The sequence below is a fragment of the Platichthys flesus genome, chromosome 18 (genome assembly GCF_949316205.1).
Source record: "Platichthys flesus chromosome 18, fPlaFle2.1, whole genome shotgun sequence".
Classification (NCBI taxonomy): Eukaryota; Metazoa; Chordata; class Actinopteri; order Pleuronectiformes; family Pleuronectidae; genus Platichthys; species Platichthys flesus.
The window spans coordinates 4448061-4462862 of NC_084962.1; the positions used below are offsets into that span (position 1 = coordinate 4448061).

General features: G+C 42.4%; 1 protein-coding gene across 1 annotated transcript in view; it reads left to right on the forward strand.

The window, feature by feature from the left end:
- Positions 1-1813: 1813 nt before the first annotated feature.
- The window catches only part of LOC133973892 (uncharacterized), a 42710-nt gene continuing 29721 nt past the window's right edge, over positions 1814-14802 (forward strand). The window contains exons 1-6 of the mRNA XM_062411972.1: positions 1814-1866; positions 2990-3044; positions 10517-10568; positions 13645-13797; positions 13875-14039; positions 14540-14692. Coding sequence (XP_062267956.1) covers positions 1814-1866; positions 2990-3044; positions 10517-10568; positions 13645-13797; positions 13875-14039; positions 14540-14692 — 631 coding nt within the window. The remainder of the gene's footprint in view (positions 1867-2989; positions 3045-10516; positions 10569-13644; positions 13798-13874; positions 14040-14539; positions 14693-14802) is intronic.

A 14802-nucleotide genomic window follows, 5' to 3' on the forward strand; every position in this document is an offset into this window, starting at 1 on the left:
CGGAATGTTTTCCTTCTCCTGAGGAGAGACGTTGTCTAATTCGAATGCTTGCACTGTCTGATAAAGATTTCAACAGTAAAAATCTCACCTTTCTGTGCAAATTGTGTCCTCCTGCGCTGAAAAAGCCAGTCCGGACGTCAGCCTCGTCCGCATCTAATTTAGAACGGCATGTGGAGCTGAAGCATCCAGCTAGCCTAAAAAGTTATCTCCAAGTAATTGAAGGTCAAAAAAAGACCAAGTCCCTCTGCCAACAGCCCCAATGACCCAAACTACATTGTCTGCAGCCTTCAAGGGTATGATTTCCCAGCAACAGGGAGACAAACTAATAATTTACTACTTTGTTGGAGATTTACAGCCTCTGAGTAAGGTGGAAATGCCCTCCTTCATCAGACCAGTGAATGGTTTGCAACCAGGCAGACGTGTGCCTTCAAGAAGGCAGTTTCAGGGGATGTTGACCATGTTTGCACAACAGCAGATTGTTGGTCAGCTGTCAACAAAGGATTTATGGGCATTACCATTCATTGGCTTGACAAAAATGATATATCACAGAAGAGGTCAGCAGTCCTTGCATGCCGCCGTGTCAGAGGAGCACACACATAAGTTGTACTGGCAAAAGTGTTGGCAAATGTGTATAAGGAGTTTAAAATTCAAAACAAAATTGTGTGCGCTTCGATGGACAACGCTTAAAATTTTGTTAAAGCATTCAACTGTTTTGGAGAGAGTGTTGCCATTACTGATGCAGCTGATGAAGCAACTGAAGATGATGCATCAGATGAATCTGGCCCTGCTAGTGAGAGCTCAGATAAGGATGATGGGATGGAGCCTGCACCTCTCTCAGATTTCGATGATCCTTGCCGTCCACCTCACAGAAGGTGTATGGCTCACACCTGGTTGCCAAAGACACAGAAAAAGGTATCTGATCTATGGAACAGTGTGAAAAGAAGTCCAAAAGCCTCATATTTTGTTGAGGAAAAGCCTGGTAACACCAAATGATACACGTTGGAACTCTATGTTCCTCTCCATGCAGCGACTGTCTAAAATAGCAACTATGATACCCCAGGCCAGTCTATCTACAAGATACAAGATACAAGATACATTTACAGTATTGGTCCAACACACATGCACAGACACACGACATGCAAATGGGGGAAAATTTGTCCTCTGCTTTTGACCCACCTTGTGAACACAGGAGGACACACAGAGCAGTGGGCAGCCATGCACGGCACCCGGGGAGCAGGTATTGGGGGAGTAAGGTGCCTTGCTCAGGGGGACTTAGACAGTGGGGTACGGAGAGTCCTCTTGGACTTTTGAACATATCCAGGTGTTGTCGATCCAGGTATGCTTTTGTTGTCACTCCGTGGAGTCAAAGCAGAGACCATCCAGTCTGATTTTCGGCCCATAGTCAAATTTTTCTGCCACTAGTCCACTGCCTCTCCACGGATCTACAGATCCTGAATATGACAGACTCCTCCTGCACACTGTCTCTGATGAGTTTGGTCTAAGTCGATTTACTCCAGAAGAAATCAACTCCATACATAAGTTTGTGAATGTGATGAGCCCCCTAGACTCTGCCCTGAGCATCCTTCAGGGGGACAAAAAAAACATTCCTTGGGTTCCTGGCTCCCACTATTGTCCAGCTGAAGAATGATTTGAATGGCCTATTGGATGAGAGTTTCAAGTTTACGACAACGCAAGGTTTAATGCATGTCGTCCCCTCATCCAGAACATGATTCAGTCACTCTCTACAAGAGTTGAAAGCATGCTCGAAAAGAGAGAAAACATACTGGCAGCTATACTACTGCCAGCATTCAAGATGGACTGGGTGGAGGATGAGATTAAGCGCTTCCAATATCCCATGATGTTGAAGTAAGAATTTCAATCTGTTGACATAGCTAATGACTCTAATCAGGTCCAGTCATCTGGTGGATCTGAGAGCAAAAGGTCATCCTTTTTCAAATTTAACCGCCCATCAAGTGTCAAAAAGTCTGAGGTGAACATATACCTGGATGCACAGACCAATGATGACTCAACAGAGTAAATAGTCTTACCAAAACTGACAAAGCTGTTTGTCAAATATAACACAGCAATCCCTTCGAGCGCTCCAGTAGAGAGGCTATTCAGCATTGGTGGCCAGATCTTTAGGCCCAGGAGAAACTGGTTGGGGGATGCCAACTCTGAAAAGCAATCTCTTTTAAACGCTAAAAAAAAGCAGAAGTCTAGTCTGTGAACTTAGCAAGCTTGTGTGATTCTTTGATTATGTTTAATAAATATGGCCATCTTGATTTTCATGTTTCATTTCATTTCATTTTCATTTCATGTTTTTATTTGTTAATATTACATCATTTAACTGAAGCCATTTTCTAAAGGTAGGTGCAACAGACACATAAAACAAACCCCCCCCAAAAACTTTTTGTCCTCTGTCCACGCATTTATTTTATGAATTTGAATGATAGAATTTAAGGTCTACAAAATACTTTCATGGCAAGGCATGGCACTATGATTTGTTGTGCCTTTTGATTGCAGGGTATGAATAAATAAAAAAAAATAGCCATAATTAAAAAAAATATATTTTAGGAATTGATACACATGAAGTACAGTTTAAGGCAAGGGGTAATGATGCAACATGGTGAGGTTTTCTTCTATAGTTTAAAAAATGAGCTGTAGAACTGTTGGCAAACCACTTACACGAGCTGCACCAGAACAAAACACAACGCCTGAAAAAAGGGGAAAATAATATACACACTACTCCTAATATGAAGTACAAGCCAACATTTTTGTTCTCTCATTTTAGAAGCTTCAGAAAAAGAATCACATCAATACAATTAAATATGTTCTCTTACTCAAAATATGAAATCTTCTTTGCAGACGACACACCACAGACGCTCTGTTTTCTAAAATAGTGGTCATAATGTATTTGTTGGCCTTATTGATCTTCTGATTCACGATAATCCTGCCACAAGCTCCTGATGTAGATTGTTCTTTCTTCTAGACCAGTGGTCCTCAACCCCCGGGTCGTGGACCGGTACCGGGCCGTTGGTCATTCGGTACCGGGCCACACAGAAAGAATAAACAACTTACATTATTATCTGATTCTGAAAGGCATTTTATTTTGAAAATGAACGGATCCTCTCCGTTATGACTATTTACGCATGTTAAGACGCTTGTCTCGGTCACGTGACTTTTTCGCTAAACACAAACCCACACAATATGTGTCGACTGTTTATTTACATTGCCACTGCGGCTCCTCATTGCCTTTTTCTGGCGGACAAATCCGCCAGTCAGTGACGGGTTAAACAAGTGGTCATACTATCGGATCTCTTCCGCCAAACGCTCTTCTATTTGGTCCATTTTCGTTCTTCCAAATCTTCCGTTGTTTCTACCGTATTATCGGGAATGAAACCGGAAATGTGACTCCGGAAAGGATGTAGTTAGCAGACCAATCACAGCCTTTGGGGCTATGTGAGGTTCCGCGGAGCTTTGTGTATTGTTAGAAAAAATGGGCAACGCACGTAAGCATGTAAGAAGGGATACTTAAGTGTAAGGTGCCCGGAAGGGCTCTTGTATTTGCGGGCCCATGAAAACGCAGAAGCATGCGCCGGCCTTAAGACCACTCGTAGGCAAATTGATTGGTCAAAAATGGACTTCCAGCTAAATTATTTGGCCCCTGACCAAATCCTCAACTCGAAATCAACCCCAACTCTCCTCCAAATGAATCCAGTGTATCAGGGCTTTGTGAGGATTTTCTCTGCCATCCCACTTCTGTCTACACCAGTACAACCCTGTCTCCAAAAGATTGCATGAATTTGATACCATATTGTTTGTCAAGTTAGATTTTACCGACAATTATAAAGTTCCTGCCTGGACTTATAACAGACAAATAACAGTTTTTTTCCACAATTGGTAACACTGTCACAGAGCCTGTTTTAAGGATGTTTGTTTTTCTTGTTCTGAGTTAAAGCTCTGGAGGTACTTCAGGCTTAGAACAAGAGATGTTCAATTAGTTAGATTAGTTGGTCACTGAGCGTCCTCGGGCCATTACAGTTTTTCACAATTGTTAACACACAAAAGGTGAAAATTCGGCACAATTTGCACAACCTTCACTTCATGTACCAATCACTCGACCCAATTTGGCACTACTTCACACTCCCTTATCTGCATTATACACTGACTTTCATTCTTTACAATCTGATGTCAATTACACATTACCTTGTTGTAAAATCTCAAAGCATCAACCTACAACACACAAATACTCAAATCTCTAAACATTCAGGTCTGTTGAGCAATTTCACCTCATTTACACAGCCGAACAGGAGACTGAAATTGTAGATATGGTTCGTGAGAACAACTCTATCACACTCAGACAAGGATCCTGGCTGGCCATGCTACATTTAGAAACGTCCAGACCGTCAGCCTCTCTACATTGGAACGTATTCTTCATAGGACTGCCATGTGAATGAAACAAGTGTTCAGGGTCCTATTTCAACGTAACACAGGCATGAAGGAGTTACAGTGAGAGTTTGTGCTTGTAAGTACCGACATTCAGCACTGACACATGCATGTATTGTACCTGTAATCCAATATTGTTCCTTTTCTACAGTGTCTCACTGTAACCCACTGTGTTGACCTCTCTGTGTCCATACTGTAACTTGCGCTCTCATGCTGTCTGTGTCAGTGGATCCAGGAGCATGACACAGCTCATGAGTTGTACCAGTACATCTTTATTGATGAGGTGGGATTCAACCTGGTGAAGAGGAGGCGACGGGGCAGAAACCTCATTGGCCAGGGGGCCATTGTGGAGGTCCCCTGCCAGCGTGGTGGGAACATCACAATGTGTGATGCAATGAATCAGGGATCTTGCACCGTCTTGCCCACATAGGGGTTCTATAACGCTGCCCATCTCCTCGTCTTCCTGGATGGCCTGCATGACCTGCTGGTACCACCTGGCCAGATAGATGACCCACAGTGGATCGATCATGTTGTCATCTGGGACAATGTGAGCTTCCACCGGGCTGCTCAAGTGCGTGAGTGGTTCCAGGACCACCCACAATTGTCTGTTCTATACCTTCCATCTTATTCTCTTTTCCTGAATCCCATTGAGGAATTATTGTCAGCTTGGAGGTGGAAGGAATATGAACGGAACCCACAGGACCGGGTCCCACTGCTCCAGGCCATGGAGGAGGGCTTGTGGCGACGTGAGTGTCGAGGCCTGTCAGCATTTTGTGTGTGAGGTTTTTAGTTTTCTGTGTGCAGTTTTGAGAAAGCCTTTATTGTTTTGAAAAACGTGTGTCAACAATTGTGAAAAACTGTAATTTTTGTGAAGGGGGGGGGGGGGTTGAGTAGGCCGGTTTACAGTACTATACTGTTCTCTGTGTGTACCGAAATAAACCTTTTTATGCTGCATATTTGTGTGCTGTTTTATGTTTTACTATGAAAAAAGTGGGCCTACACTGAGACATTTTACAAAAGGAGAAATAGCTTATTCTCCAGAGTCATTGTTATTCATATGGTGTGTTCCATTTTGATGATTGTGTTTTCAGTTTTGCACTGCGGTGTGATGTAAATGCTTGGTAGTGTGCAAGCAAATGCTTAGTTGTGTGTACTCAATGAATGGTATGTGTGTGTCAATTGAAAATATGGCTGTGTACCAAATGAAAACACGAGTTCCATTTTGTGAACAGGTAAGAGTTTTGATATCAAAGAGTCATCTTGCAAAGGGAGTGTCAGGTTTTAGCATTTTGTGTGTGAGGTTTTCAGTTTTCTGTGTGCAGTTTTGAGAAAGCCGTTGTTTTGAAAAACGTGTGTTAACAATTGTGAAAAACTGTAACAACACAGGTGCCAAGTGTGAAGCCGATAAGATTAATGGTTTGCAAGATATGTGCTCCACATACAGACAGAAAGACATTTGAGGAATTAGTAGGCAGATGCTTTTTTCAACAATGAGTTCACATTTTTCAAACCTCACAACAGTCGTCACATGCACTGCTGGCGATTAGCACACTCGCTGCTGATCGTTTCTGTCATGGTGCGATCTCGGGAAAGCACACAAATTCCACCTAAGAGCATCAACTTTGCTTCATCAGAAAAGCACAACTTGTCTCTTTCCTGATAGTTGCGCTGATGCTTATCAGTTATGACACTTAATATCTACGTGTCGATTTCATTTTACCCTGACTGTGACCTTTCCGACATCCATCCGATAGGGAACAAAAGCCGTAGGGTCCACACCCCTGTCATAGTGCCTCACCAGTGTTAATGATTTTGTCTGGAATGCTTGAATGCCATTTCACAGTAAGTTAAGTGATGGAACTGTATGTAACCTGCTGCCTAATATTTGAAAGAATAATGAAGCACAATGCTTTATTTCCACTTCGTGCTGATGACCACTGAACAGAGTCATTCTTTGTGACTTCTTAGCAATATCTAAACAATACCCAAATACCCTAATAAGACATCAATAATAATGGTGTGTTTCTTTATTTAGGTCTACAGCTCTACATCCAGATACAGAGTTATTCTGTATCCAGTCAATTTCATTGAGTTGAACACTGGATCACTGTCCTGTAACCTGTAAAGAAAAAACCTAAATACATTTATCTTTGATCATGCATTTACCGGTCTAGCAGTTTTCCTGTACATTTATCCTTGGTTCACACATATACAGGTTATTAAAACAAGTAAAAAGAAAAAAAAATGCTGACATAATCCAACAAGGAAACTCAAAGAAGGATTAAACCTGTTGAGCCACTGCAGCCCAGTCCGTCCCTTACTATATTTCAGGAAGTTTTTTTAGGCACTCCGTAGTTCCTCTAGTTCAACATACAGGTTGTGCAGCTCCTCCCGTGTTTCTTCAACACATTAGGGAGAACGGGTGAAGTGGAAAGAGTGAGGAAACGTAATATATGGTAAGAGATTAATACCTTTGCATGTTTTGTTTGTTTCTTCTCAGGAATTGTCTCACTGAGGGAGCAAGTTATTTAGAGGTTGACATATTTTCTGAACAGAAAGAAGTATTTTTTATTTTTTTTACTGCAGTGTTTTTTTAGGCACAGCAAAGCTCAAACATAATTGTTTATGAGTGTGTGAGATAATAGAAACAACACTGAAAAGAAACTCAAACTAATAGTCGATCTGTTTGCTGGACTGATCTTGGTTAACTTTGACTGCACTGTGATTGCTGATCGAAGACAAATATTCTGTGACATTAACATAAATAAAAAAAATTTTGTCAATAAGAATCATCTTGTACAATATTTCTGATAGTTGGGAAATAGTGCATTCACTATATTATTTTTTATCTGGCAGTGCAATGTTGTTATTAATTTTATTATTAAAGAAATTACAATCTTTTAAATTACATTTCTGCCAGAGCATGATGAAGTCAAACAATTGGTTCATTGACATTAAAATCTGTCAATACTGAAACCATTTCAACAGATATTTGGATAAACCTTTTATCCACAATGACAGTTTCAAATAAGCTAGGTAAAAAATTCTGTAACATACCTTAAGTGATTCAAGAACAGACCGGAGAAGAAGGTAGCGAGTTCACAGATTAGGACTAAATGAGGAAGATTTAAACAAGGAAAACATAAATAAGAAGAAAGAAAGTGTATATACATGTATATACACTTTCCTGCTGTCGAGATTAAAGACATAGTAGATAATGTTAACATTAGAAATTGTATTTATGTACATACATTTATGTAAATTTGATGAAACATAATGTCAATTAATATAAACGCTCCTTCTTGAAAATTCGTAACAATTACATTGTCTCCCTGTTGTTTAGTGTTTATAAGAAATGGACTGCATTAGAGATGTTTATCGTTTTTTTCTGAATTGTTTTAACTAAAGAGAGTGGGCTCAAAAGCTACCAAAGAGACTGTTGTACAACAATTATACAGACAAACTGACAGTCTGTTAGTAAGAGAGTGATTAACAGGGGGATAACAGACGCAGCTTGTGTAGTTATAGCTCATCGGTGAACAAATTCAGATCTTCAGTTCTTTAAGATGACTAGTCAAATCTAACATGTACCATAAAACTATAGCAGCCAGTGAACTCTATATTTTCCTTGTCATTATACTGTACATGCACTGCTGTAGGGGTGGACTGGGACAACATATCGGCCCCGGCAGAATAACAGTAATAATAATGAAGTGTTGCTTATAAGTCCAGTAGCCTGCCCATAAGTAGGGAAACAACACCCATATAGCTAATAATATATATTACGGTATGAACTAAATCTTTAAAAATCACCATGGCTGCCATTTTTCAAGTAGTTAAAACCCACTTATTTTGGGGAAGTGAATCCAACATTATAGAAAAGTTACGACATTATCAACTTCAAATGATCACCTATTTTTGTATGAAAGGTTTATTATTTAATACGTCCAAGCATGGTGACATATATACACTTCTGATATTTGTTACAAACCAAATCGCCTGAAAATGGGTTGATAATTATTGAGTTTTAATCGTGGACAGACCTCCTGCCTTGCCAAAAGGCGCGTTGGCCCACCAGGAAAGTGCCAGATGAGGTAGCATCACTAGAAACCTCTCACAAATAGCTAAATCAATCTGAAGGTCATTGTGTCTATATTGGCTAATGCTAATCAAATCATTTTAGTTTTTAATTTATCATACACTGTGTGAAAGGAGACATTAAATAACACATTTACACAATGTCCGTGACAAGATAAAGTCCTTACTTCCTCTGTTTCTATAAAAACAATAAACCACGTCCCTTTGTAAAATGATGAAAGTAAGGGTGGAGGTGTTAAGGTTGAGTGAGTGACGTCCAGGACGTCTTGAAGACGTTATGTCTGGACCTCAACAGACAGATTCTCTTGTTCTCCAGACAAATCCGGCTTTTAGAAAAAGATTTATTGTGCTCGTGTGACAGTCGTTTCTTTGTTAAGTTGTGCACCTGTGAACCGACTGGTGTTCCCTCACACTAAGAACTTATAATGATATGTCACCGGTGTCTGTGGTCAGCGGAGCCACACTTTATGTCTTTGTACCTCGCTGAAGTACTTCATTGTGGGTTGTATTTTAACACAAAATATAGAAAGGGTTTGTGCCGCTAGAAGCACACACGACACAAGTAGATGTATTCTCTTTAGAAGACCTGTGCTAAGTATCTTGGTGCATTTGTCCGTTTGTGAACATATGTGTCTTTTACATGATCAATCTTAGGCTGATGAGCCATTGCACTGATACTGATAATGCACACTGCCAGCACTATGGGAGCTATTGTGTTTAATGATTCTAAAGTTACACTGTGACATGTGCTTATTAGTGCTAAGTTAAAAAGTTTATGCAAAAACTACTGAATGAATAACCTTAAAACTCGGTGGTTGGAGGATGTAATACAGGTAAAAAAGAGCCTATGATATTTTGCTGTGGAACGGAATCAGGGGTTAGATACAGAGTTTTTTCTAATTTTGCTTTCTTTAACATCAAGAGATGTTTTTCAAAAAGTCCCTTGATTTCAAAGGGAATAATTCATAGACCTATGGATCACATTGCACAGAGGTTTGGGGTCTAGCTTGTGTCAGCTGTCCGTCTCTTACTGGTCCCATTGTTATGAGGAAGTGTTGCAGGTATTAAAACTAATATTGCATTCCACCAAATATCCCTCAGTTTTTGTTAATCACTGCTGTTTATTGTATTGAGTGTTTTAAATGGGTTTGGCGCCCTCTATTGGTCGCGGGACGAGATTGTGTTTATTTTCCCGGCTCTTGCCAGAATGCATTGGAGCTGGCCGAGAGCGGCATGTACTGAAGACGAATGACCAACACTGTTTCTTTTCTTCTGCTAAAACACTTAACAGAGCAACATTCAGCAGGCATAAAAGTCCTGTGCCAAAAATAAAGTCCTGGTCTTCTACTTCACAAACTGACACCAAACGCAGGTATCTGACATAAAAGGATAGACCGGTTACAGAAGCATCAGCTGTCTCCCATCAGCAGTAAGTGTGGTTCAGCACTCTGTATGTTAGACTTGATGACAGAAGGGGAATTGAATGTGATTTTACAGATGCAACAACAAATAATTGCCAGTCAAAGTCATTTAATTGACACAACAAATTAATTTCAGTGAATACAAGACCAATAAGACCATTATTCAGTTAAAGTGTCTCAAGTCATTTATATTAGACCTACCCTTTCTTTGTTCATTGGTTCATTAATAGGGCAGTTGTGACCATGTGAATGTTCCCTGTCTACTCTCTGTAATAACAGGCTGTAAAACAATGTAGCAAGTAATGTGGATGGAAACCCTGTGTAACTTCTTGATTTGTCTCTGCCTTTCTTAAAGGAATGGCAATATCTAAGAAAGGATTGACCATCTGTGCCCTTCTTGTGATACTTGCTGTTTTTGAAACATGGGACTTCATTGAATTTCCATGTCTGGTTACGCCGGTAGGTCGGGTGTGTTTAGCAACTCAAAAGAAAATATGGGACTTGTGCTTGGATGAACACAAAGCTGTAATTCTTTTTTTTTTCTACTTAAGGAACTTAACAAAGAAGAGCAACTCCTACCTCACACTAGACAGAGAAGAACTGGTGAGTCCAATGAATAGATTTTATGTTTCCTCAGATTTAGATGAGAACATTTAGCCCACTTTTATATCAGCCTAAGATATGAGTGTTGATTTAGAAAAAAACATGTCGAACGAGAGGATCGAGAAAATAGTGATGCTGATCATTGCGATGTACAGGTTTCCCCCTCAGAATCAGAATCAAAATCAGAATTCTTTTATTGCCATGTATATTTGCACATACAGGAAATTGCCTTGGTGTGGTTGGTGCACTTTACAAACAACAAATTAAAAACAACAATAGCGAACAATATAACAATATAAAAAAAAATATATATATATATATATATATATACAGTTAAAGGTTAAAGGTTTTAAGCTGCAGAGATTGATAATAGTGCCAGTAATATAGAGTTATAAATTATGTGCAAGGGTGGATGGGGGGTGGGGGGTGGCGGGGGTCAGCAGAGTCAATGTGATGCGGAGTCAGTGTGATGCAGGGGGCCCCACTGCCATGGGGAAAAAACTGTTCAGGTGAAGCGAGGTTTTAATCCTGATGGCCCGGAACCTTTTTCCGGACGGGAGTCCGCTCACAGGTGGTGAGCGGGATGGGAAGGATCAGCGATGATCTTGCCTGCTCTCTTACTGGTCCTGGAGTGGAACAGATATATGAGAGCCGGCAGGTCACAGCCGATGACCTTCTCAGCTGACCGGATGATCCGGTGCAGTCTGCCCTTGTCCTTGGCAGTGGAGGCAGCAAACCAGACGGTGATGGATGAGGTGAGGATGGACTCAATGATGGCTGTGTAGAACTCAACCATCACTTTCCGCGGCATGCTGAATTTCCTCAGTTGCCGCAGGAAGAACATCCTCTGCTGGGCCTTCTTGATGATGGAGGTGATGTTCTCCGCCCATCTCAGGTCCTGTGAAATGATCGTCCCCAGGAATCTGAAAGACACAACTGTTTTAACAGGGGAGTTGCACATGGTGAGAGGGACGGTTTGAGCTGGGCTCCTCCTGAAATCTGCTACCATCTCTACAGTTTTTAAAGTGTTCAGCTCCAGGTGGTTCTGGTTGCACCAGGAAGCCAGGCTGTTTACTTCCTCTCTGTAGGCGGCCTCGTCCCCATTGGAAATTAATCCAATAAGGGTGGTGTCGTCAGCAAACTTCAGAAGTTTTACAGAGGGATGGCTGGAGGAGAAGAGGAGAGGAGAGAGCACACAACCCTGTGGGGCTCCAGTGCTGATGGTCCGGGTGTCAGAGACAAGCTTCTCCAGCCTAATGCACCGCTTCCTGTCCGTCAGGAAGTTAGTGATCCACCTGCAGGTGGGCTCAGGCACGCTCAGCTGTGTCAGCTTGTCCTGGAGAAGAGCTGGGGAGATGGTGTTGAATGCAGAGCTGAAGTCCACAAACAGGATCCTGGCGTAGGTGCCAGGGGAGTCGAGGTGCTGGAGGATGAAGTGGAGTCCCATGTTGACTGCGTCGTCTACGAACCTGTTGGCTCTGTAGGCAAACTGTAGCGGGTCGAGGAGGTGGTTTGTTATGGTCTTGAGGTGGCTCAGCACGAGGCGCTCAAAGGTCTTCATCACTACGGAGGTCAGGGCGACTGGTCTGTAGTCATTAAGGCCTGTGATCCTCTGCTTCTTGGGAACGGGGATGATGGTGGATGTTTTAAGGCAGGCGGGTACAACACATTCAGCCAGGGAGGTGTTGAAGATGTCTGTGAACACTGGAGACAGCTGATCCGCACAGTGCCTTAGTGTTGAGAGGGAGACAGCGTCTGGTCCAGCTGCCTTACGGGGGTTCAGTCTCTTCAGGAGCTTATTTACATCTCTCTCCTGAATTGAGAGAGGTGTGATGGGGTGTGATGGGGGGGATGGATGTGTGATGGGGGGGATGGAGGGGATGGGGCATTCTGGGGCCATTTTGTGGGGGGGGGGGGGGGGGGGGGGGGGCTATTGTCTTTGTCCAGGCTGGGGAGAAGAGGTGTGATAAATGCAGGGGGGGGGGGTTGAGATTGTCTATCGAATCTACAGTAGAAGTCATTCAGTTCGTTTGCAAGTCTCAGGTCTTCCACAGAGTGGGGGGATTTGATTTTACAACCGGTGATCACACGAAGGCCTTTCCAGACAGACAAGGAGTCGTTGGCTGCAAACTGTTGTTCCAACTTCGAGAGAAGACATTCAGAAACCTGGTTACTGGCGACACTAAGTGCAATTTCATGAAATAGGCAAAATGAATGGAGGCACAGGGCATGTGTACCTACAGGGCAGTACGCACTCTGAATCGGCCATTGTGGGTGTTGAGAGAGGCCAGGCTAGTCTTTGGAGCTCATGAGAGAAGCTGAAGCTGGATATTTATCCGAGCTTTACGCACTGTGACTCGGCCGCTGTTGTTGGTGAGAGGGGCCCCCGGACAGATCCTAAAATCCCGATGGGGATACAGGAGCTCCTGCTGGGTGTCAATAATGAATAAAATCCCACATAGGGATACAGGAGCTCCTGCTAGGGGTCAAGAATGAATAAAATCCAATACAGAGAACCATGGCCCCATGGGCAGTGGAGGTGGTCCGTGGGTCCTGGAGCTCACTGACTCAGGACCGGCTCCAGACCCACTACCCGGCCCAGAATGATCAGATCTATAGCTAAATGACAATAACATAACATAATAATAAAATAGAAAAAAAAGAAAGAATAACGTCTGAACGGAACCAGTTGCTAGTCCACGGTCACTTCGGGCCCAGGGTTGTAGAGCCGCGCCAACCACACATCCCAGACCTCTCGCGCGACCCCAAATTTGCCCGTGTCTCATCTTACGCTTCTCGTCTCGCTTGCTCATTCTTCTTCCTCCAAGGATGACGAATCTGCAGCAGCATCACCCACTGGGCCGTAGTCTTCGTCGCCGTCGTCATCTTCGTGATCACCGTCGTCGTCTTCTCGGTCTGCTCCTCCGTCCGTTTCTCGGTCGTTCTTTGCGACTCCTCTTCGGGATCTCCTTATAATTTTTCTGTTGAACAAAGTGTGGGTCTGAGTTGAGTCTTTATATTGATCTTCTTCTCATTCAAATCTGTCCTCTTTCTTTTCAAACTTCAATCCTTGCAGTTCTAACAGGGCAGTGGAAATACAGCATTGATGTCGTAGTGAATATCTCTGATGCACAAACCTTTGAGCTGATTCGCTCGTCCTTGAATGCTACTGATCTTCCCATACGAATCGATAACCAAACGGAGATCTCGGACATCAGTATCACAACTGGTGAGTGGAAACAACTCCATAACAAACATAAAGTCAAGGTTAACTTTATGTGATTTGAAAATCTTCTCTTCTGACAGTGTGTTCGTCAACTGACTCTGGTTTCCAGTGCAGATGTGAGGAACAGTTTGCGTGGCCCTACAGCACCTGTGTCACATACGGTGCCTGTGAACGCACATGGAGAAGCATTTGTAAATGCATCAATGCTATTCCGCCCGGCAACCAGTCCTGTCAGCCGATATCAGGTATTCAAATCCTGATTTCTTTGTTAAATTCAGTCACAATGAAGACAGCATCATTTTGATATGATAGTACTTATTACATAGATATACAGTTATTCCAGATTCCGGGACTTTGTAGAGCAGAACACAGACACACAGCACAACAGCAAACACAACACACAAAAGTGTATGAGTTACCTGTGTTACATGGCATATAAATATATTTGACCAGTGGAATTTCTGGGACCTTTGGAAATAATTTAGGCTGCCACACTGCATATATGAATATGACTATAGATTTAACAATTGTCCCATTCATATTTCCTTTTGAGGTTCTAGTTAGGTAATACTGCAATATACAACTCTGGCTGTGTATGGTACCGCCTCCAAGCAAACACCCAGGCACAAAATGTGTGAAATGCAATGTGACTGATTTGACCAAAAAGCTGGTAGCTCCACTTTAAGATAATAATCACAATAATGTTTTTACAAAGGAAGCCTTCTATGATGTATTTCTTCCACAGCGCTGCTAACTCAGGTCGAGTACGACGTTGAGGTGGAGCTGAACGTGACAGATGTTGTGACAGTGGACTACCTCAGGAGCCTATTGAACAACAATAGCTTCTCGCTCGACCTGGGTCCCATTGTGAATGTCACAAACATCGACATCAACACAGGTAAGAACGGAGCTCCCGCCGGTCTGAACTCCATGGTAGCCTGTTTCATCAAATTAAGGCGCAGACTGCAAGGATTCCATAAATTTAAATTCCTTTTTTAGTCAGATGTG